A 21427-nucleotide genomic window follows, 5' to 3' on the forward strand; every position below is an offset into this window, starting at 1 on the left:
ATATGCTGAAATAAGGAAGGGGGGCGAATTGGGCTTGCACCCCAAGTAGGATTCGACCTACTTGGGGGCGCCCTAAGGCTGCCTCTTCCCCCTCCAACCTATATATATGTGGGGAGAGGGGGCACCTAGAACACACAAGTTTCTCTTAACCGTGTGCGGTGCCCCCCTCCATAGTTACACACCTCAGTCATATCGTCGTAGTGCTTAGGCGAAACCCTGCGCTGGTAACTTCATCATCACTGTCGCCACGCCGTCGTGCTGACGGAACTCTCCCTCGGCCTCAGCTGGATCAAGAGTTCGAGGGACGTCACCAAGCTGAATGTGTGCAGATCGCGGAGGTGCCGTGCGTTCGGTACTTGATCGGTTGGATCACGAAGACGTTCGACTACATCAACCGCGTTACTAAACGCTTCCACTTTCGGTCTACGAGGGTACGTAGACACACTCTCCCCGCTCGTTGCGATGCTTCTCCTAGATAGATCTTGCGTGATCGTAGGATTTTTTTGAAATACTACATTCCCCAACACAAGCAGCCAAGTAGTGCAGCAGACAAGCACCAGCCACAAGAGCTGCAGTTGAGAAAATGGGAAGAGAACAACAGCCATGCTACTCCGGACATACCTCAGCTCATGAAGAAAGATCCAGCTCACCACTTGGCCATCTTCATGAGAAACTCTAGCCATGCAATCTGTCAGACACATCATAGCTTTGAATACTGAGAGTTGCAGTTTAAAAAAATTCTAACATATTCATAGGCAGTTCACATTGCCGTGGCATAGCAAGGGGAAGAAGAGAGACTTGGGAGGACTAACCTTTAATGTTTTGTAGCTTTCACCTTCGCACGGTGACGGTGGAGAGCTGGGAGAAGACGACGAGACTGAGCGCAACCTACATGGCCGCCGGATGCATGCACAGGAGGCAAGACATCCCAATCAACTGCCCAATTTCATACAGCAAAAAGTTCAATCTTTTCACATTTCATCGAGCAAGAAAATGAGGCAGGAAAGACACAAGCAAGCCACTAAATTTATCTATACACACAGATCATAAAAATCATAAGTGGATACTATTTATGACTAGTATTGTAGCATAGAAGCTCTTTTCAGTGTAGAAACATTCTGACACTTGGTCCATTTCCCCCCTATTGATCAGTGGATCACTTATCATAAGTGTTTCCTCGGATGGTGATTTGAGAATAATAAAAAATCACCCGATTAATCAATTTAATCGGTCGACTATCAATCGGTAGTTTTTGCTTGCAATTTCCAGGTTCCAAGCACTAATAAGATAAAAATAAAAACAACCACTAATGAACGCTACATCAAACTACATATTGCATGCTAAACAACTGAGTCAGTGAAAAACAAAATAGGACAACACTACAACATATGTCCTATCAATGCACGATGAAGTGTGATGTGCGGGAGGCTGCTGAAAATGGGAGGCCCTGCTTTGGGTTTTTCGACCACAGGGGTCTAGCCCGATTAATAGCTAGATTCCCGATTAATCACTTGTCAGAGTGATAAATCATCCCAAATGATTAATATCAAAGATATTGTATAATCTTAGCGGTCACTCAGCGATAGGCGATAAATCACTGAATCAGATGATATTTTGAACATTGATCCCAGCCCACCCGAGATCAAACAACACGTTTGACACTTTTGGAGTCTTATTATTGTCGAGTATTTTCTCAACCGGGTCCCCCGATAGCAAGACGCTCATGGTGTTGATCAAATAACATTGATCCTTCGTCAGTCTTTAAGGTTCACAACTTCGACCAATCAACGGTTTATAATGGTGCGAGAGTGTGCGTGTGTACATCTGCGTTATACTACACTCTGATCCAAAATATATGATGTTTTGGTAGGCTAGTTTGGCCTATCAAAATATTGTATATTTCAAAGATGTTTTGGCATACATTTTGAAACAGAGGTAGTAAGTTATAACCGGTATCGGTATTTAAGAAAAATCAAATTAATTTGATCATAACTCTACCCCATCCGCATGGTGCCTAGGATTGGACTCTTCCAAGAAAATGTTATACTGGAATCGTTTAGCCTCCTAAAATTTTTGCAGCAAAAATTCTCCTGTAATTTTCTTGGAATCCAAGAAAATGTTACTCCCTCCGTTTCAAATTACTTCTAGTAGTTTTAGTTCAAATTATACTGGAATTGTTTAGCCTCCTAAGATTTTTGCAAGAAAAATTCTCCTTCTAATTGCTTCTCAGCGGCCAGCCTCATCTAGGAGAAGGCGGCTCAGTCCGTAGACACCACAGACCACACTCGCTCTGTGCTCCCTCTCTCCAATCTCAAACTTTTCCCCACCCGAAACCCTCGCCCGCGGCCGCACCATGCCGCCGCCGCGGCCGCCGCCGGTGCTGATGGAAGAGCTCCTCGAGGAGGTCTTCTTCCGCCTTCCGCCGGACGAGCCCGCCTGGCTCGTCCGCGCCTCCGCCGCCTGCAAGCCATGGCGCCGCATCCTCGCCGACCGGGGCTTTCGCCGTCGCTACCGCGAGTTCCACCGGACGCCTCCCGTCCTGGGATTCTTCGAAAAGGGCGGCGCCCGCCTCGTCCCCATCTACTCCCACTTCCCTGCCCAGGCCGACCATCCCGATTGGCATGTCATGGACTGCCGCCACGGCCGCGCCCTCTTCGCCGACATCGGGAAGTCCTACCTCATCGTGTTGGACCCCATGACGGGCCACCAGCGCCGCGTGCCCTCGCCTTCGAACAACCTGATCGGCTTCACTGCGGCGGTGCTCTGCACCGCACAAGGCTGCGACCACCACGGTTGCCAAGACGGGCATTTCCTTGTGGCTGTTGTGCGCCCCAAGAAGTTTGAGGAAATCACATCGGGCTGGCTGTACTCATCAGAGACTGACCTCTGGACGGAGTTTGCCTCTGTTAATCACCCCAATGCCAATTATTTCTCTAACATGGATGCGCCTAGCGTCCTTGTGGGCGATGCACTCTACTTCAACATCGATGGCGTCATCGAATGCCAGCTTGGTACACTACGCTTGTCAACGTTCGAGAAGCCGATCGATGGCAATGGGACTGTCATGATGGCGGAAGATGGCGGGTTGGGATACGCTGCCGTGGTTGATGTCACAGATCTAACCCTGTGGTCGAGGGAGGCTGGACCCGAGGGAGCCATGGGATGGACAAAACTCAGGGTAATCGATCTTAAGGCGCTACTCCCTGATGGTGCCCTCTTTATCACAACACAATATGGGATCAGTAGGTCGCCGCGTTCATTGATGATTAGTGGCATCGCGGAGGGCACCCAAGTCATTTTTGTGAGCACATGGGTTGGTTCCTATATGGCCGATCTCAAGTCTGGGCGAGCCAGGATGGTCTCTCGTCCCGGCAGAAAAGTCTTCCCGTACATGAATTTCTACCTCCCAGGTACTATTACTTATGTGCATATGTATATATATAGTATTTGTTAGCAAGTAGAAACATTTTAGAATAGTCTCAACCCTGTATAATCAACTAGCATAGTAGCCCTCACAAATGCGAAGGCATTGTTTTTCGTGTGTAGATTCATTTTGTGAAAAAGTGAATTTATATTTTCCAAAATGTTATTACTATGCAACCATAAATAGTATGACTATATAGCCACCAAAATGTTAGCCTAGACAAAATATCAACAGTTGGATGGTGTTTAGCAGTGTTCTGTACAATTGCGTGGAAAACTTCTTAATCGATCTATTTACTTTTATTTACGTAAGTGGGACATTAGGTTAAAGATGAAAATATACGTATATGATTAGAAATTGTAGGGTTGCATGTTCACTGAAAATGTTATCATATATAAAATATATAATCCTGCACAAATTGTTTTTAATCAGCTTAAGTTTTTGGGAGTGATTATTTTTCCGTTTCATGTGACATCATATTATGAGCACAGAAAACCATTTGTACGCTGTATTAGATCAAATGATCAATGCAAAAAGCTAATGTTTAGATCATGAGCTAGCCAATAGTTTTTGTTTGATGATAAACCAGCGCAACTTTAAAGTTTAGATTGTGGGCTTTGTGGAGTTCTCTTGGTTGACTATTTATTCATGGTTGATAAAATGTGCCTTTAATATCGTGTCAAAATTGTGTCTTTAACATATAATAGATGTGGTATGTTATGAGTAATGTATGTGTGACAGAAATTCATATAATAGATGTGGTATGTTATGAGTTTTTGGGCTCACGTAGAAATGTCCTACTATTCTCATCCAACAGTGGATGACATTTCTTGACACTGCACAATGTACAATGGGTACCTTTGAGTCTTTGACCATTAACCGTTGCATGTATAGCTGCAACCTATTTTTCATGAAAATCTATTTATAACATCTTTTACGTAAAAATGTAGAAGTGTTCTTATTAATTAGTGGCACGTTAGTAATCACAACAAAGAACCAAAGTTGAGATAATAGAGGGCCTCGCTCAATAAAATAGAAGAGGTTCAAAATGTATTAAGTTTGCAATATCTATTTCAGAAGTCATGGCCATATACAAAATAGTATGATCGCATCAATAGCGAGTTAAGTCAGATTTGAAACACAATAGTGCTGAAAGCAAATGATTTAGCAGCCACTCCCTCTCAGTGGTGGAGCTTCCAACAAAAAAGTTGGGATGGGCCAAGCTAAAGAATCCAGTTAATAGTGCTTATGAGTTCCTTCCTGCCTTCCCCCGCAATGCTCTTCTTTAGTTTGCATGAATCCAATTAATAGTGTTTATTGCTGAATAAATAGGCAGTTTTTGGATTAAATTAAACCACAAATAAATTACTAGCATGGCATTGACAGAAATAAACACATGCTGATATTCGATCATGCAAGCACATAGTACGCTAACAGCAGACACATCTACGTATAACACTAGCATGGTTAAAACAGAAATCAGCAGGAGCGGGATAAACGGGTTATACTCTCCAATCGGCCAGGCAGAAGCCGTGGCGGCGGCGGTGGCAGTAGCGGCGTGCTCGGCGGCCTTCTTCTCGGCATCAAGTTTCTTGGCGGCGGCTTTGTCGGCGTCGGTGGACATGGTGACGATTGAAGACGACACAGACGTAGAGGAAGTAGTCGATCGGAGGCGAGCAGTCGCGTAGTCGCTCCCCAAAAACCTAATCGCCCCTCTCCCGTACATCATCTGGAGAGACATGGTTTAGGAGGCCTGCTCTCCCGTCAACCGTGTACACGACGGTGAACGGGATGGAGTCACCGGCGGCAGAAGTAGCAAAGGGAACGACACGGGTGGTGCGCGTGGAGCAGATGCAATCTGTTCGTGGCAGCTAGGGTTGGCCAACGCCTCACATATATATGCGTGTCTGGGTGGAGAGACGTGGGCTGGACCCACGTCCAAGTCGGCGAGAGCCCACGATCCGACGTCTTGGATAGGTGACGCGTTTGTTACGGGCTCTCCGTTCTTGACCAACAAAAATAAGCGCATAGGTATGCGCTCGGCTCGGCTCAATCCCGCAATCCGCGGTGCATCATGACTAGGTGTGGCGTGGCGAGGCGGGTGACGGAGGAGTGCGCGAGGGCCTCTTCTCATCTCAAGCTCCAATGACATGTGGAAGAGAATCCCTTATAAGGAGGTCCAACTCCTTCTCCATTAGCGGGGTGGGACTAAACTTCCCACCACCCCTTGTCATGACACCTACATGGGCCCTTAGAGTTTTTTCTGAAATTGTAAGATGGGCCTAAAGCCCACCCCATATTTCAACAACCCCCCTCCAGATCTCAAGGGCCCATTGTGTCCTCTGTTCCAATCGCTTTTTTGATATACCACTGTTTCAATGAAGACCTGTTAAGGTTGAACTTCACCTAGAGCATGTAGCTACACTCCTTCACAACTGAACAATGGACTATGCCTTGAATTGTCAATTTGGCGTAAAGAAGTTTCACCACATGTCTTACTAGTACTAGGCTGCCGAAGGCTGACCCCTCGGGTGGAGCATATTAGTCACACTCCTGGCCTATTCATGAGCTTGCTAGAGATCACCCAAATCTCATAGACTGTGACCACCAGTCGACCTCATATAGGTGTGTTCCTCAAAAGACCGCTCTGTAGGATAGCATCTTGCTTGTATAAGCTTTGTAACAAGATAGTAGCCAAGTTTCTTAATTTTCTGACAGCTTTTAATCTCATTCTTTATGTTTGTTGGACTTCATGTTGTCCTTTGAAGTCTTCACTTTGGCAATAACTGTCTGATTGTCATAGTTCATAAGGATAGTCGGAACTGGCTTTTTAACCACTGGCAAGTCCATAAAAAGATCTCGAAGCCATTCTGCTTCGACACCAGATGTGTCTAATGGTGTTAATTATGCTTCCATTGTCGATCTCGTTAAGATCGTTTGCTTGCAAGACTTCCAGGAAACAGCACCACCTTCAAGAGTAAATATATACCCAGTTGTGGCCTTCATCTCATCAGCATCAGTGATCCAATTCGCATCACTATACCCTTCAAGTACCGACAGGTATTCAGTATAGTGAAGTCCATAGTTCATAGTACCTTTCAAATAGCGCATAATTCTTTCAATAGCATGCATCATCTGGTTTGGAAACAAATTGGCTCAGTTTGCTCATAGCAAACGCGATGTCAGGTCTCGTTGCGCTCGCTAGATACATGAGTGAACCAATAATTTAAGAGTATCTCAATTGATCCTTAGTTGTGCCTTCGAACTTTCGAATCAACACACTAGGATCATATGGTGTTTGAGATGGTTTGCAGTCCGAATATCCAAAATGACCCAACACCTTCTCAACACAATGAGATTGCAGAAGTGTAATCCCACCCTCATCATCTCTCAGTAGCTTGATATTCAAGATAATATCGGCCACATCAAGGTCCTTCATCTCAAAGTTCTGAGACAAAAATGACTTAACCTCCTCAATCACTTTGAGGTTGGTTCCAAATATTAGTATGTCATCAACATACAAGCACAATATAACTCCTTCGCCCCCCCATGGCGATAGTATACACATTTGTCAGCTTCATTAACAACAAAGCCGACATATGTCAGAGTTGTATTAAACTTCTCATGCCATTGCTTAGGTGCTTGTCTCAGGCCATATAAGGATTTTAGCAACTTATACACCTTTCCTTCCTGACCATCTATTACAAAGCCATCTGACTGTTGCATTAAACTTCTCATGCCATTGCTTACGTGCTTGTCTCAGGCCATATAAGGATTTTAGCAACTTACACACCTTTTCTTCCTGACCATCTATTACAAAGCCATCTGACTGTGCATATAGATTTCCTCATCTAGGTCTCCTTTCAGGAAGGCCGTCTTAACATCCATCTGGTGGATGAGAAGACCATGTGAGGCCGCCAACGAGAGTAATACTCGAATGGTGGTCAGTCTGGCCACAGGTGAATAAGTATCGAAGAAAATCTTTTTCTTTTTGGGCATAACCCTTGGCCACAAGCCTAGCCTTGTACTTTTCAATAGTACGGTCAGGCCTAAGCTTCTTTTTGAACACCCACTTACATCCCAATGGTTTACAACCGTAGGGACGTTTAGTGATCAACCATGTCCCGTTAGCCATGATGGAGTCCATCTCGCTACGGACAACATCCTTCTAGTAGTCGGCATCTGGAGATGCATATGCTTCTGAAATATAAGTGGGAGTTTCATCCACGAGGTACACGAGGAAATCATCACCAAAGGTCTTTGCAGTCCTTTGTCTCTTCCCCTACCAAGGGTTTCCTCGTCATCCTCCTCAGGATTTTCATCATGTGTTTGTTCATAATATACCATGGGAATGGCATGCTCAGGAGTCTCCTCAGATTCCTGTCTAGAAGTGCTTTGCATATCTCATAGGAAATATATTCTCGAAGAATGTAGCGTCCTTAGACTCCATAATTGTAGAGAAAATTGCTTCTATACCATCGACAACCTCTGCAATGGCTTATTTGCCATCAAACAAAGCTTCGGTGCTTATATACCAAACACAAACAAAATCTATTGCCTATATACCACTAGCAGTTAGTGTTAACTCAGTCCGTTAAGTGCCCAAAATGACCATCCTGCCCTCAATGGCAAATAAGCAAACAACTGTAGAACATGTCCAGAAAAAAAATTGACAACATTCCTCCTCTATTTTCAGCATTCCAGCAAAATTATAGTGATTATCTAACAATTCCAGGATATAAATAATTCCAGCAACAGAGTAATATACTCAAGAAAATTCACGTCATTTAGAAGACACTCATAAAACACCATATTAAAATTCTCACACAATCAGTACCAAGTTCACATCGTCCAGAACCAAAATACCACAACCAAAATATGTTGTTCACACAAGCAAGTCTCTAAATAAAATAGCATACACATGAAGAGCTGCGATACAGAAATAATACACAAGATTTTAGAGCATTTCACAGTTTCAACTTTTTTTTGCTTTGACTGGCCATTGCTTGGTTGTTAGGCGTAGCTCTCTTCTTGCTTCGAGTTCCCATTGCAGGGCTGTCAGGCGCAGCAGATATCACCTTTGATCTCCTTAAAAAAAATTGATTACATACTATGGTACACTCATAGAATATAAGTAAATTTGGTGCAGTTTTCATACCTTCTAGATTTAGGGGTAGTCTTCGGTGATGTCGACTTGGCAACATCGCCTTGAATTGCATCACTTGGACATGAAAGTAGAGCTAGTGCAGTTTCATTTTCACTTGGACACAGAAGTAGAGGTAGTGTACCATCAGTTGCTTGATCTGTTGTTGTACAAATAGCTTGTGTAATGGGTTTTTTCTTTCTTTTGTCCCTGCATGAGTTTCACATATTATAGCTTAATTAAGACAAGAGTAAGGTGGAACAGAAATCTCATATTGAAATAGAAAGTACCTTTTCTGCTTTGCTACTTCCGCATAGGCTTCTAGTGCTTCAGGAGCAGCATCTTTGCAGCTTTGCCATCTATGTCCATAAGCTTTGCAAATTGGACATTGGTGTTGGCCTTTCTTTCCCTTTCCCTTGCTATTTTCAGCACCACTTTTGTGCCTCTGTACCTTTGGCCTCCCAGGGGCCCTCCTAAGGATTGGGGGGTTCAAGAAGAATTCTTTGTTCACACTTGGCCATTGAGACATGTCGGTTAGGCCAGGAAGAATAGGAGTATAAGCTGCAGCAAACTTGGCAACGCTGTAACAATCATCAACGAAGTCTTCTATTGTGACCCCCCTAATTCCAGTAATAAAGCTAATTGCATGTTTGCAAGGCTTCCCGGAGACTTGAAATGCCCTGCATGTGCATGTCCTGTTTGCTAGATCAGTGACGTGGCGCTTGCCACCTAGCGCAACACTCTCACTCACCTCTGCAATCATGTCATCTATTCTCTCATATTCAATGTCCAGCCCCCTGCTTATGTCATTCAACTCCTTCATGACACTTGGAAGTATACGCCGACCTTGAAATTTTCTAGCTACCCTTCTCTTCTCAAACTTAACCGTAATCTTTCTCCTTATCTTGTCCATGAGCTGAAACAACATTAAACCTTTGTGCTTGCGGATCCAGTTGTTGAAACACTCGGCCAAATTATTTGTCACATAATCCACTTTTGAGGAGGTTGAATATTTGCTCCTTGACCATAGCCTGTTGTGGTACTTGTTTAAGTATGCTATTGCAGTAGCCTTTTTCTCCTCTATGGCTGCCATGTGATAGTCAAACCCTCGAGGAGTTCATGAATAAGCAGTTGGCCACAAATGATCATCAAAAACTTTACCATGGAATTTTTTCTTGAAGTTCACAACCAAGTGTCGCATGCATTCTCTATGTTCAGCATACCCAAATACCTGTTCGATTGCAGTGTCAATCCCTTTTCCTGCATCTGAACATATAGCTAGACCAGGGGAGAGCCAATAGATAATTGGCCTCTATACTTGCCTGTCAAATGAGTGCTATCTATCGCCAAGTAAGGTCTGCAGCCAGCCAAGAATCCATCGCACAAAGGCTTCAGCCCAACAAACATCCGTATGAAATATTTTTTCTGATCATACTCCATGTGGTCAACCGCAACTATACTTCCAGGAGACCTCTTCTCAACCTCAGCTTTCCAAGCATATAGCTTGTCAAAAGAATCATCCCAATTACCAAACAACTTAGCCATTTCTAGCCCTTTGCCACGGAATACTTTTGTATATTGGACCTTGATCTTGTACTTGTCATGTAGCCTCCTGCGTAATTCCATCGGCCGAACACTAGGATCTTCTTTTACCCAGTCCATGACTTTCTCACATACCCATGCCTTTGAAGCATTTTTCTGCTTCTTTTTCTTCTTTGTGCTGGAACATGTGTGCTCCTGCACATGAACTTTGACCTGCATTAAATAAACAATGGGAAAAACTAGTGTCAGTTAGTTGCATTTTATAACAAAACATCATTGAACAAAATTATGCAACTAAAATGGTTGACTAGGTAGTACGCCTAACAGATATAGCACTACCTAGTTAACCATTTTAGTTGCATAATTTTGTTAGGCATACACTAGTGGCATAATTTCTCGGGCTCTCTCTATTTATGCAATTTCTCGGGCTCTCTCTCTTTTTACCTAGTCAAAAACTGCATAAAAAGAGAGAGCCCGAGAAATTACCTAGCACAAAATAGCAGAGAGAGAGGTTGAGCTGCATTCGTCTGCCATGCCTTCCTCCTCGTCGGGCATGGAAATCTGGGGCGGAGGGGCTGCTGCAAGTGCGCCCATAGAAGAGTTGATCTTGGGAAGAGCCTCGGCTGTCGGCGCCACTGCCCTACTCTCCACCTCGCCGGAATCCCCAATCCTAGCGTTCTGGGCGACATGGCCGCTGGGAGAGGTTGCCGCTGCTAGCCCGTTTGCGGAGGCCATCGAAGACGCGGTAGACGAGAGGGATAGAGGCGCGGCGCGGCGGGATCGTGCGGCAGGGGCTGGGGAAGCGTCGGCGGCGGTTCCGCCATTAGGCGTCGCCTGGATAGGGTCGAAGATGCGGTGGGCGAGAAGCCTTGAGGCGCAGCGGCGCCGAGATTCTGCGGCAACAGCGGGGGTTGGGGGAGCGGCGGCAGGGGCGATGGTGGCGCCGGCGGCGGTTCCGCCATTGTCGCTCGCTGGAGGTTGCCCTTGTGCGTGCGTGCGTGGGGATGGGGAGGGTCAGGTGTGCGTGCGTTGAGTTGTGGTCTCGTGGAGAGTCAGGTGCGTGGGCGAGTTGTCTTTTTTTTAATCTGCAGCGAGGGTAAAATTGGATTTTGCAAGAAAACTGACAAGAAAACAGAAACTTGGTAACGGGAGACTAACGTCCATGGCAAATAAGCAATAGATTTGGTTTGTGTTTGGTATATAAGCACTGAAGCTTTGTTGGATGGCAAATAAGCCATTGCAGAGGTTGTCGATGGTATAGAAGCAATTTTCTCATAATTGTACCGACCTTCTGGTTAGGTACCTCATATTTCACTACTAGAAATCTATAGCGAATGCTATTCTTAGCATAGCCCAAATTCACGCCTCTGATGTTTCAGAGTGGTAGCAAAGTTCCTCCAGCAATTAGGGAGCTTAGCGATTATACATCCCGCGACCAATTTGCCTGGTAAATCGCACTTAGGAAGCTCAAGCTCCTTAGCGATGCATATTATCTCATGAGCTTGTTCCGAATACAGGACGATTTTCGACCATCTTGTAATCGTGGAACTGCTCTATAATATACATCTCGCTCCCAGCATTGGTGATGTCGAACTTAGATTCGAGCGCCTCCCACAAGTCCTTGGCAAGCCGCACATGTAAATATGCGTCAACCAACTTGTCTCCGATCACACTAAGAACTGCTCCAAGAAATATGACGATGGCTTCCTTGAACGCCTTCTCCTGTTCAGGAGCAATCGTTCCCGTGGAAGGGACACAGGCGACCTAGAACACGTTCATAGCCGTAAGCCATAAGGTGGTTTTGGTCTGCCAACGCTTAAAGTATTTACCGGTAAACTTATCCGGTTTCAGTGCAGCAGCAAAGCCACTAGCCAAAAAATAGGCAGTTTTTAGATTAAATTAATCCACGAATAACTTACTAGCATGGCATTGACAGAAATAAACACATGCTGATATTCAATCATGCAAGCACATACTACGCTAACAGCAGACACATCTACGTATAACGCTAGCATGGCTAAAACAGAAATCAGTAGGAGCGGGATAAATGGGTTATACCCTCCAATCGGCCAGGCAGAGGCCGCGGCGACGGCGGTGGCAGCAGCGGCATCCTTGGCGGCCTTCTTCTCAGCTTCAAGTTTCTCGGCGGCGGCTTTGTCGGTGTCGTTGGACATGGTGACGACGCAAATGTAGAGGAAGTAGTCGATCGGAGGCGAGCAGTCGCTCCCCAAAAACGTAATCACCCCTCTCCTGTAGAGGATTGGAGAGGCGGGGTTTCAGAGGCCTGCTCTCCCGTCAACCGTGTACACGGTGGAATCACCGGCGGCAGCAGCAGCAAAAGGAACGACAGGGGCGGTGCACGTGGAGCAGATGCGATCTGTTCGTGGCGGCTAGGGTTGGCCAACGCCTCACATATAGGTATGAGAGCTCGGCTCGGCTCAATCCCGCAACCCACGGCGCGTCGTGACGAGGCGTGGCGAGGCGGGCGGCGGAGGAGTGCGCGAAGGCCTCTTCTCTTCTCAAGCTCCAGTAGCATGTGGAAGAGAATCCCTTATTAGGAGGTCCAACTCCACTAGCGGGGCGGGACTAAACTTCCCACCACCCCTTGTCATGACACCTACATGGGCCCTTAGAGATTTTTCTGAAATTGTAAGATGGGCCTAAAGTCCACCCCATATGTCAACATTTATGCTCTCCTGTAGCCAAGCTAAAAGAAGTTGGGCGTGGTTGAATCGGGGGCAGAGCTCAGAGCTGGATGTGAGGCAGTGCTGGACCCTAGATGGATGCGAGGTCGACAGGCAGTGCTGAACCCTAGATGGATGTTTTGGTCTGCTAATGGACTGGGCTGGCATATATATAATTTTTTCCCTCCTGGCTGGGCGGGCGACGACCAACTTTTGTCCTCATGAAGCCCCGCCAGTGCTACCTCTAGTTCTCTAAGAGTTCTAGTCTTGGACATAGTTAGAATTATACTTTTGGAACTTCGACCACATAACATTTAAATATCTGGATTAGGAACTTGAAAATGATATGCATAAGTTTGTCTCAAAACATACTTTCACAATAGATGTTTTAACAAATATAATAATATACTCGATTAGAATTTGGCCAAAGAGTCGAAGTTATGTTTTCTAAGCCGTGCTGATGTCCAAAATGGAAGCTTGAAGAGAGATTAAGGAAGTATGAACTAATCTAGTAAAGCAATGAAATTCTCAAAATGAAGTTGCCCCAACCTATATACTATCGAAACAAAGATATTCAACTAAATAAGCCTGCATTTATTTAAAGGTCACTACTAAATACAATAGTACTTTTAACAATGTTCGATGCAAAAGATACTAAAATTAGAAGATTACCTAGATATGTAATTTCAGTTTATACTTCAACAAAAAAAAAAGATCGGTAGTGAATGAACGCTATTTCATGTACCTGGGCAGCTTGCGAGCAGAATCAATTCCATATTGAGATTGAAGGAACAAACAGCTAGATACATGCAAGAATTATGACACACTGATAATAGTGAAGGCTTGCAGATAGGCAAACAACCCTCCTACAAGAGAATGGGCATGTTAAAAATCTGTCACGTTTTGATATATGATAAATTAACAAAATAAAGAAAATTTCATCACGGTGTCCAAAAAAGCAAAATTTCTTCAGACCACTAATGCTATGAGTCCTAGCAATCATTTGATTTGAAGATGACTTGAGTAACTAATGCTATTCTGCAACAGGGAATGAGAACAATTAACTGCTTCCTTCTATAAAATTTGTCAAACGTCTTATCTGGCAAAATGGAATGGCATACATGCACAAATTAAATAGGCTGCGAGCAAGGAATCCATACATAGCTTTTCTGCCCAGAATACAAATCTGATGCATGAACAAATTAAATATACATGCAGCGACCAAGGAATCCAGGCGCATCTTCAACCAAAGACCTAGTCCTCAGAAGCTAACATGTAACATAAATCCATAATAACATTCTCTGCAGGGACTCTCCCTGAACTTGGCAGCAGCATAAGGTAAAATCAAGAAGGTGAGCAGGGGAATAGAAAAAGAACACGTATGATCTCAAAAGGGAATATATATATATGTCTGTACTTGCTTTGCTGATCACCATGCTGGAAGATCGTATTTCCTTAACCTTTTTCTCTTTATGCTACGTGGATCTCTTGATGGCCTTCGTAAAAGATTATATTCCCCCGCTGCAATCTGGCTCGCTTCTATCTAGTGCATCACAAGATGAGAAACTGAAAAAAAAGGACTGTCCTTTAGATTCGACGATGAGGGGAGGTAGAGAAGGACTAACCAGAGTAGTAGATAAGTTCTTTTTTTTTTGCAGGGAAGAGTAGTAGATAAGTTGAGGATGGAGATGTCCTGCAGGTCGCCGTTGAGGGTGATGGCCGGGCGGCTGCGGACGATAGGCTTGGGGTGAGGCGGGCATATTCATGTATCTGACCACCATGTTTAATAGAGCAGCCTACCACTATAGGGCATCACCCAGGAGCGGTGGTGTTCTTGTGCATGTGGGCTGGATGGAGATGGAGAGGTGTTTCGACCTGACTTGGGCGACGATGAACCTGAGAAAAAGCAAAGGGGAGGATTGTTCATGACAAAGGGGTTGATGGTAGTGAGGGCTCATATTGGTCGTGCAGCTAGAAAACAGGAAGGGCCGACAATGGGCGTTGGAACTCGGATGGTAGGAAGTGACGGTGCAAGGGTTTAGGGAGGACGCGTGGCAGGGACACATGGTGCAAATTCATTTCCATGATCAATTCCTGAACTCTGAAATGGGTTGTGAGATTCATGGCATACTCAAGGGCGTGTGGACAGCTGGACGCCCATGCGAACACATCCCTAGCTTAGCTTAAATCTAATCCGTTTTAATTCTGTATATAATAATATGGGTCCGTGTAATGAATGGTAAGATGTTTCTGATTTTTTTTTGGTAATTTCTAGTATATTTCCCCCTTTTCTGATTAGCCTGTAAATTACTTTTAGTATATAATAGATCCCCTTTTACAATCTTTCAGTGGCACTTAGAAATCTGAAATGAAAATATGTCTGTTAGCTAGTTGCCTTACACATGACGACATATGTGCTCAAGAAAAAGTGGTGTTCCTTCCGAGTACAAGTCCATACTCTTAACGATTCTATAAATGTATGTATCTACATTCTGTGTTTGTGTTAGTGCGACGTGTCGGTCCGGTCCCGGTGCAATTGGTGAGTAAGCAAATAAATATGATCCATCAATCAATATATTTTACATTCTAAATTTCTTGCATTTCTGCAGCAATGGAAGCAGCTTCCACGGGCCAGGGGCAATGAGCTGGTGTTTCAAGTGTTTGTCAAGCTCTAGCTGGGGATGTGGTAGTAGTGATAGTATTGGGTCATCCGGTTGGCTGCTTGCAGTTTGTAAAGTTGTTGTTTCGCTGCTTGGCTGCTGGCAGTTTGTAAAGTTGTTGTTTCGCTGCTTGGCTGCTTGCAGTTTGTAAAGTTGTTGTTTCGCTGCTTGGCTGCTGGCAGTTTGAAAAGACCTTTGCAGTCACCGTGTGATCTAGTGAGATATGGAAACCGGCTATGGAGGAAGACCCAAACATCATGTAGAATTCGAAGCGTGGACAGTTTAGGCACTTTCTAAGCATGTCTATTTCTCGTATTTTCTTCTCTCTATTTTTTTTCCCAGCAGCAGACTTGACTTCATCTAAAGCAGCCACCTGTCAAAGAATGTTCTTGTTTTTCAGTCTTCTTTCTCTTTTCGGGAGCAGAGCTTAAAAAATATGGACAGTAACGATCGCGTGATATCAATTTATCGGCCTCGTCATCGAAAGCGGCTTCCAATTGCTCGGAAATTCATACCCCGTGTACTGCATATGCATTTCGCTAAGCAGTTGAAGAAAGTCTGGAATTGACAATATACACACAGTGGCAGTTTTCTCCACAAGCAGTTCATGTGCTGCTGTGGGAAGGCATTGCAGAGCCGTCGAGGTGGCACAATTCTCTCGGCATTGCTGGAGAAATGCTTGAAACTGAACTTATTTTGGCGTTATATCAAAAATCCACTGAGGTCAAGTTGCATGATAAGATGAGGAAAACAACTGCTATGCTACTGATAACCTGCTTTGTTTGGGAATGTAATCCATCTGAGTAACTAGCTCTCATGAGGGGATTGTCAAAACAAGACCACTTTTCACCTCACCTACCGGGACACCAGGTAGCTAGCTCCCATGAGGACTTATCAGAACTGTAGCCGCGTCAACATGGAAACTGAAGATCAAAGTGCATCACCTCTTCTTTGGCTTCGCTGCAAAGTGAGGAGCAAATCCTTGTTTTAGTATATAACCGTTCCTCTAAAATATTCGGTCAGACGAGGACGAGCCCGTGGCTCGATGGCTGGTTGTGGCAGTGGCCACCCAATCCGCCCAAGATCGATCCCTGTGATTGATATGGGTGTTTCACCTTGGGTAATTGTTTCCCTTGTAAGGTACTCCCTTCGTTCCGAATTACTTGTCGCAGGTATGGATGTATCTAGATGTATTTTAATTCTAGATACATCCATTTCTGCGACGAGTAATTTGGAACGGAGGGAGTACCTCGCACATCTATGCGTCATAGGGGTGATGATGTATCCGTTCACGGGGTCGGATGACTTCAGAAATTTCTAAGACGTGTCGTGTCTATATAGACTGTAGATCTTGGTATCAACATAGCGAGTGTGTCTAGTGGTGTGTGTGCGTGCGTGCGTCTGGTGTGTCTTGTGTGCTTGTTCTGATCTTCGACAGTCCACATGTATCCATGTAATCAAGGCTCTTTGAACTGATTTTATTTTCTCTGTTTTCTGGTTTCACCATTCCGAGGAGTGAATAGCATAAAACCACCACAATTCGCGTTAGGGTTTCAAAAAGAGAAAAGTATGTTTTTGGTCTCTCAAGTTCCCACAAAGTATAGACATGATCCCTCAAAATTTTTTGGTATACATTTGGTCCCTCAAGTCTCAAAACCGGATAAGCTTGGTCCTAAACCAGATTTTGAGCATGTTGACCGGGTTTGACCGCCACAAAACCGCCCGATGAATAGTAAATTTGAAAAAAAAAACTTCAAAAAAATGACAAATTTTTTGCAAGAGCCCGTCCGATCTCATTTCAGGACAAAATTTTCGTCGCACGTTGCGCACTTAAGCATATTGGACCCCAAAAAGTTTCATAATTTTTTGATTTTTTTTCGAATTTACTATTCATCAGGCAGATATTTTTGTTTTCTTTTTGCCACGAGCTCCTCGCGTGCCGAAAGAGCCTGAAATTTTGTTCGCATCTTGCGCATGTAAGCATATTCGACCCCAAAAAAATTCAGATTTTTTTGAAGATTTTTTTTCGAATTTACTGTTCATCGGGCGGTTTTGTGGCGGTCAAAACTGGTCAATATACTCAAAATCTGGTTTAGGACCAAACTTATCCGGTTTTGAGACTTGAGGGACCAAATGTATACCAAAAAATCTTGAGGGACCAAGCCTATACTTTGTGGGAACTTGAGGGACCAAAAACATACTTTTCTCTTTCAAAAAACTACCATAAATTTGTTTGTGACTAATAACTACCGGAGTCGGCGTCGGCTGTTTCAAAAAACCCAAAACACCCGTGGCTAAGAAATTAAACTGGTTTATGACAGATCGGGCCCGCACCTAAACGAACCGTATGTTTGACCGTTCGTTTGACCGTTAACTGACACGTGGGGCCACATATAAGTTATCTCTTCCTCCTTCTCTCCCTTCTCTCTCTCTGTGTGTGTGCGCGCGCGCCAGTCGGTAAGGAGCAGCAACAACGGCGACCGGCAAAGAATAGCAGCAGGGAGCAGCAGGCGCAGCCGGCAAGGAACATCGCCGCAGCCGGCAAGGAGCAGCAGGCGTGGCTGACAAGGACTCCACCTGGACCGAGCCCGTCATCCACCTGGAGGAGCCCCGCCTCCGCGCCGAGGCCGGCGCCACCACCTCGTCCCGACGCCGCCATCGACCACCACCTCGAGCTGGCGCCGAGGTCGGCCACACTGCCGCCATGAAGGAGGTGCAAGGGCCCGACGAGCCCCGTCTCCCCGCCGAGGCCGGCCACACCGCCACCACCTCGAGTCGGCGCCGCCATTGACCGGCCCGTCGAGCTTCTCCATCGCCGACCACGCTGCTGCCCATGACCTGGCCGCCGACGCATCGAGCTGCTCCACCGCGGGCCACTGCTTCCCGCGACCTGCCACCGCCGAGCTGCCGGCGCCTCGAGCTGCTCCACCGCCAGCTACGGACGCCGCAGAGCCGCCGCCGCCATTCCTCATGGCGAATGCGGCTAGCTTCTCCCAGAGACCCGATTGCTTTTTCTTAACTTATAGGGACCTGATTGCTTTTTAAAAAAACTTACATGGACTATTTTGTAAAACTTATAGAGTGTAAGAGACACTAACATGTGGGCCTCACATGTCAGTTAACGGTCAAACAGGCGGTTTGTTTAGGTGCGGGCCCAGCCTATCATAATCGCGGTCAAATGCAAACCACTCGGCGATTTGGGTTTTTTGAAACAGCCGACGTCGATTCTGGTAGTTATCAGTCACAAACAAATTTGCGGTAGTTTTTTGGAACCAATTATGATAGTTTTATGCTATTCACTCCCATTCCGAGCCATGACATCATTTCTATGTGTGGATAGAAATCGTTCAATTCGTTCAATTGCTCGAGCGCCGGGCCGGAGTAACACGTTGGAAGGTGCCTACCGGGAGCCAAGGCGAGGGTCATGATCGCAGGCCGTTGGTCGTGAAAACCAGTGCCACAGCCCCGACCATGAGTGCCCAAGCACCCCCACGATCACGATGGGACACCGTGCTATACAAATCGATCTCTTCGTAACTTCGTTTAGCCTCCAAAAAATTCATTTTCACAAGAAATTTTTGTTAAAAACTCTCTCTCGTATAATTGCTTCCCAGCCCCAACTAGCAGAAGGCTGAGCCAAACCAGTCAGTCACCTCCTCCGTACTCGCGCTCTCTCCGATCTCAACTGTTCTCCACCCAACCCTCGCCCCCGCCCGCACCATGCCGCCGCCGCCGCCGGTGCTGATGGAAGAGCTCCTCGAGGAGGTCTTCTTCCGCCTTCCGCCGGACGAGCCCGCCTGGCTCGTCCGCGCCTCCGCCGTCTGCATGCCATGGCGCCGCATCCTCGCCAACCCGGGCTTTCGCCGCCGCTACCGCGAGTTCCATCCAACACCTCCCGTCCTGGGAATCTTGGAAAAGGTCGGCGCCCGCATCGTCGCCATCCCCGCCCATTTCCCTGCCCAGACCTGCCATCCTGAATGGTATGCCATGGACTGCCGCCACGGCCGCGCCCTCTTCACCGAGTTCGGGAAGACCAATGACCTCGTCGTCTTGGACCCCGTGACGGGCCACCATCGCCGCGTGCCCTCGCCTTTCAACCGTCTGGCCTGCTACAGTGCGGCGGTGCTCTGCGCCACACAAGGCTGCGACCACCACGGCTGCCAAGATGGGCATTTCCTTGTGGCCGTCGTGTGCCGCGATGCGCTCCAGGGAGTCACGTTGGGCCGGCTCTACTCATCGGAGACTAACCTCTGGACGGAGCTCGCCTCTGTTCATCACCCTGATGTCAATTATACTACCTCTACCATGGCCGCGCCTAGCGTACTTGTGGGAGATACACTCTACTTCAACATCCATGGTGACATCGAGTGCCAACTGGGCACACTATGCTTGTCAATGTTCGAGAAGCCCATCGTTGGCAATGGCACTCTCGTGACCGTGGAAGACGGGGGGCTGGGATTTGCTGCACTGGTGGATGTCACAAATCTAACCCTGTGGTCAAGGGAGGCCGGATTGGAGGGTGCCATGGGATGGACAAAGCTCAGGGTAATTGATCTTAAGAAGCTAGTTCCTGATGGTGCCCTCTCAATCCCAACACGTTTTGAATTTGATGCCCTCGCGATCCCAACAAAATATAGGAGGTTGCCGCCCGGTGGACTGGAGATTAGTGGCTTCGCGGAGGGCACCCAAGTCATTTTTGTGTGCACAAGTGTTGATTCCTACATGGTGGACCTCAGGTCAGGGCGAGCGAGGAAGGTAACCCGTCATGGCACAGAATCATTTCCCTACACGAGCTTCTACATCCCAGGTATTAGCAACATGTTAGTGGCATTTAGCAACATGGACTGAAAATACACCACTTAGCAAGTAAACACACGCATTATGGTAATATTTTCAAAATTCCCGCACTTCTGCAGCAATGGGTGCGGCTTCTCCGGGCCAGGGGCGATGAGTTTGTTATTCAAGTGTCTTTCAAGCTCAAGTTGCAGGAGCAAGGGCTTTTGGATCAAGTGGGAGGTGGTAATAATGATGTTAGTTATGGCACAAGTGTCGCTTTGAATCTGTGAGATTACTGCGTGTCTTTGCATTGTGTTAGACATTGTTGCTTTTGTGTTTGCAATTTGTAAAGAATTTTTCAGCCCTTTTGTGATATTCAGAAATATGGCAATACCAGCATGACGTGAAGATGATTTGAAATGTTTGACACATACATCTACAACACCTTGGTTTAGGATAAGTTTTTATCTACAATGGCAGTGAACTACCAGTGTTGCCAAAGGGAAAACATTCCTTTTGACATGCAAGAAGCTGAAGGCTACCTGTAGCCAGGCCAGATCTTCTTTTCTAAGAACCCAGGCTAGATCTTGAGTATCCTTATTCAGTATTTGGCATGCCTCAGTATTTGTAAACACAATTCTCCACCCTTCTTCACACCTGTTAGGTCATAAGGACAGCGGAAACAATCGAACCGAGCATCATACCGCTAACCAACTTCATAATGCACAAAACCTGAATTGACTATTAATGCCTTTATAGTTAAGTGGCTTCACTGAGGGCACCCAAGTAATCTTTGTAACCACAAGTGTTGGTTCATACTTGGCCGATCTCAAGACAGGGCGAGCCAGCAAGGTGTCTGGTCCTGTCAGACAATTCTTTCCCTTCATGAGCTTCTACATCCCAGGTACACTCCTTCGTTCCAATCTGTCAGTGACACTTTGCAATATGAAGTCGAAATATGGCACTTGGCACTCCTTTGTAGGCATGATGATATATTTACTGAATTATTGCATGTCTGCAGCAATGGAAGCAGCTTCTACAAGCCAGGGGCAATGAGCTGGTGTTTCAAGTGCTTGGCGAGTGCAGGGCCAGCGAGGTGGTAGTAGTGATGTTAGACATGCATGGATACATGGCACAGAGTGTGGCTGTGAATCTGTAAGGTTGCTGCTGGTGTTAGTCTTGGTTTATGGAACTTTGT

The 21427-nt window shown here is 45.9% G+C and overlaps 1 protein-coding gene across 2 annotated transcripts; it reads left to right on the plus strand.

Annotated features, from left to right (window-relative positions):
• Positions 1 to 2245: 2245 nt before the first annotated feature.
• LOC109763185 (uncharacterized) lies at positions 2246 to 21036 on the plus strand. Of its 2 annotated transcripts, XM_040391058.3 has the most exons (3): positions 2280 to 3410; positions 20190 to 20260; positions 20370 to 21036. In XM_040391058.3, the coding sequence occupies exons 1-2, from the start codon at positions 2354 to 2356 to the stop codon at positions 20210 to 20212; spliced, it is 1080 nt and encodes a 359-aa protein (XP_040246992.1). In that variant the 5' UTR covers positions 2280 to 2353; the 3' UTR covers positions 20213 to 20260; positions 20370 to 21036. The 2 variants fall into 2 exon arrangements, with proteins under 2 accessions (XP_020177626.1, XP_040246992.1); XM_020322037.4 differs by lacking the exons at positions 20190 to 20260; positions 20370 to 21036 and adding an exon at positions 15403 to 15852 and having other exon boundaries at positions 2246 to 3410.
• Positions 21037 to 21427: the final 391 nt, after the last annotated feature.

This window comes from Aegilops tauschii, chromosome 5 (assembly GCF_002575655.3).
Source record: "Aegilops tauschii subsp. strangulata cultivar AL8/78 chromosome 5, Aet v6.0, whole genome shotgun sequence".
NCBI classification, from domain to species: Eukaryota; Viridiplantae; Streptophyta; class Magnoliopsida; order Poales; family Poaceae; genus Aegilops; species Aegilops tauschii.

Coding starts and splice junctions, on each gene's coding strand:
- LOC109763185 (XM_020322037.4), top strand. CDS start 2,354: ATGCCGCCGCCGCGGCCGCCGCCGGTGCTGATGGAAGAGCTCCTCGAG. Junction 3,411..15,402: donor CATGAATTTCTACCTCCCAG/GTACTATTACTT, acceptor GCATTTCTGCAG/CAATGGAAGCAGCTTCCACG.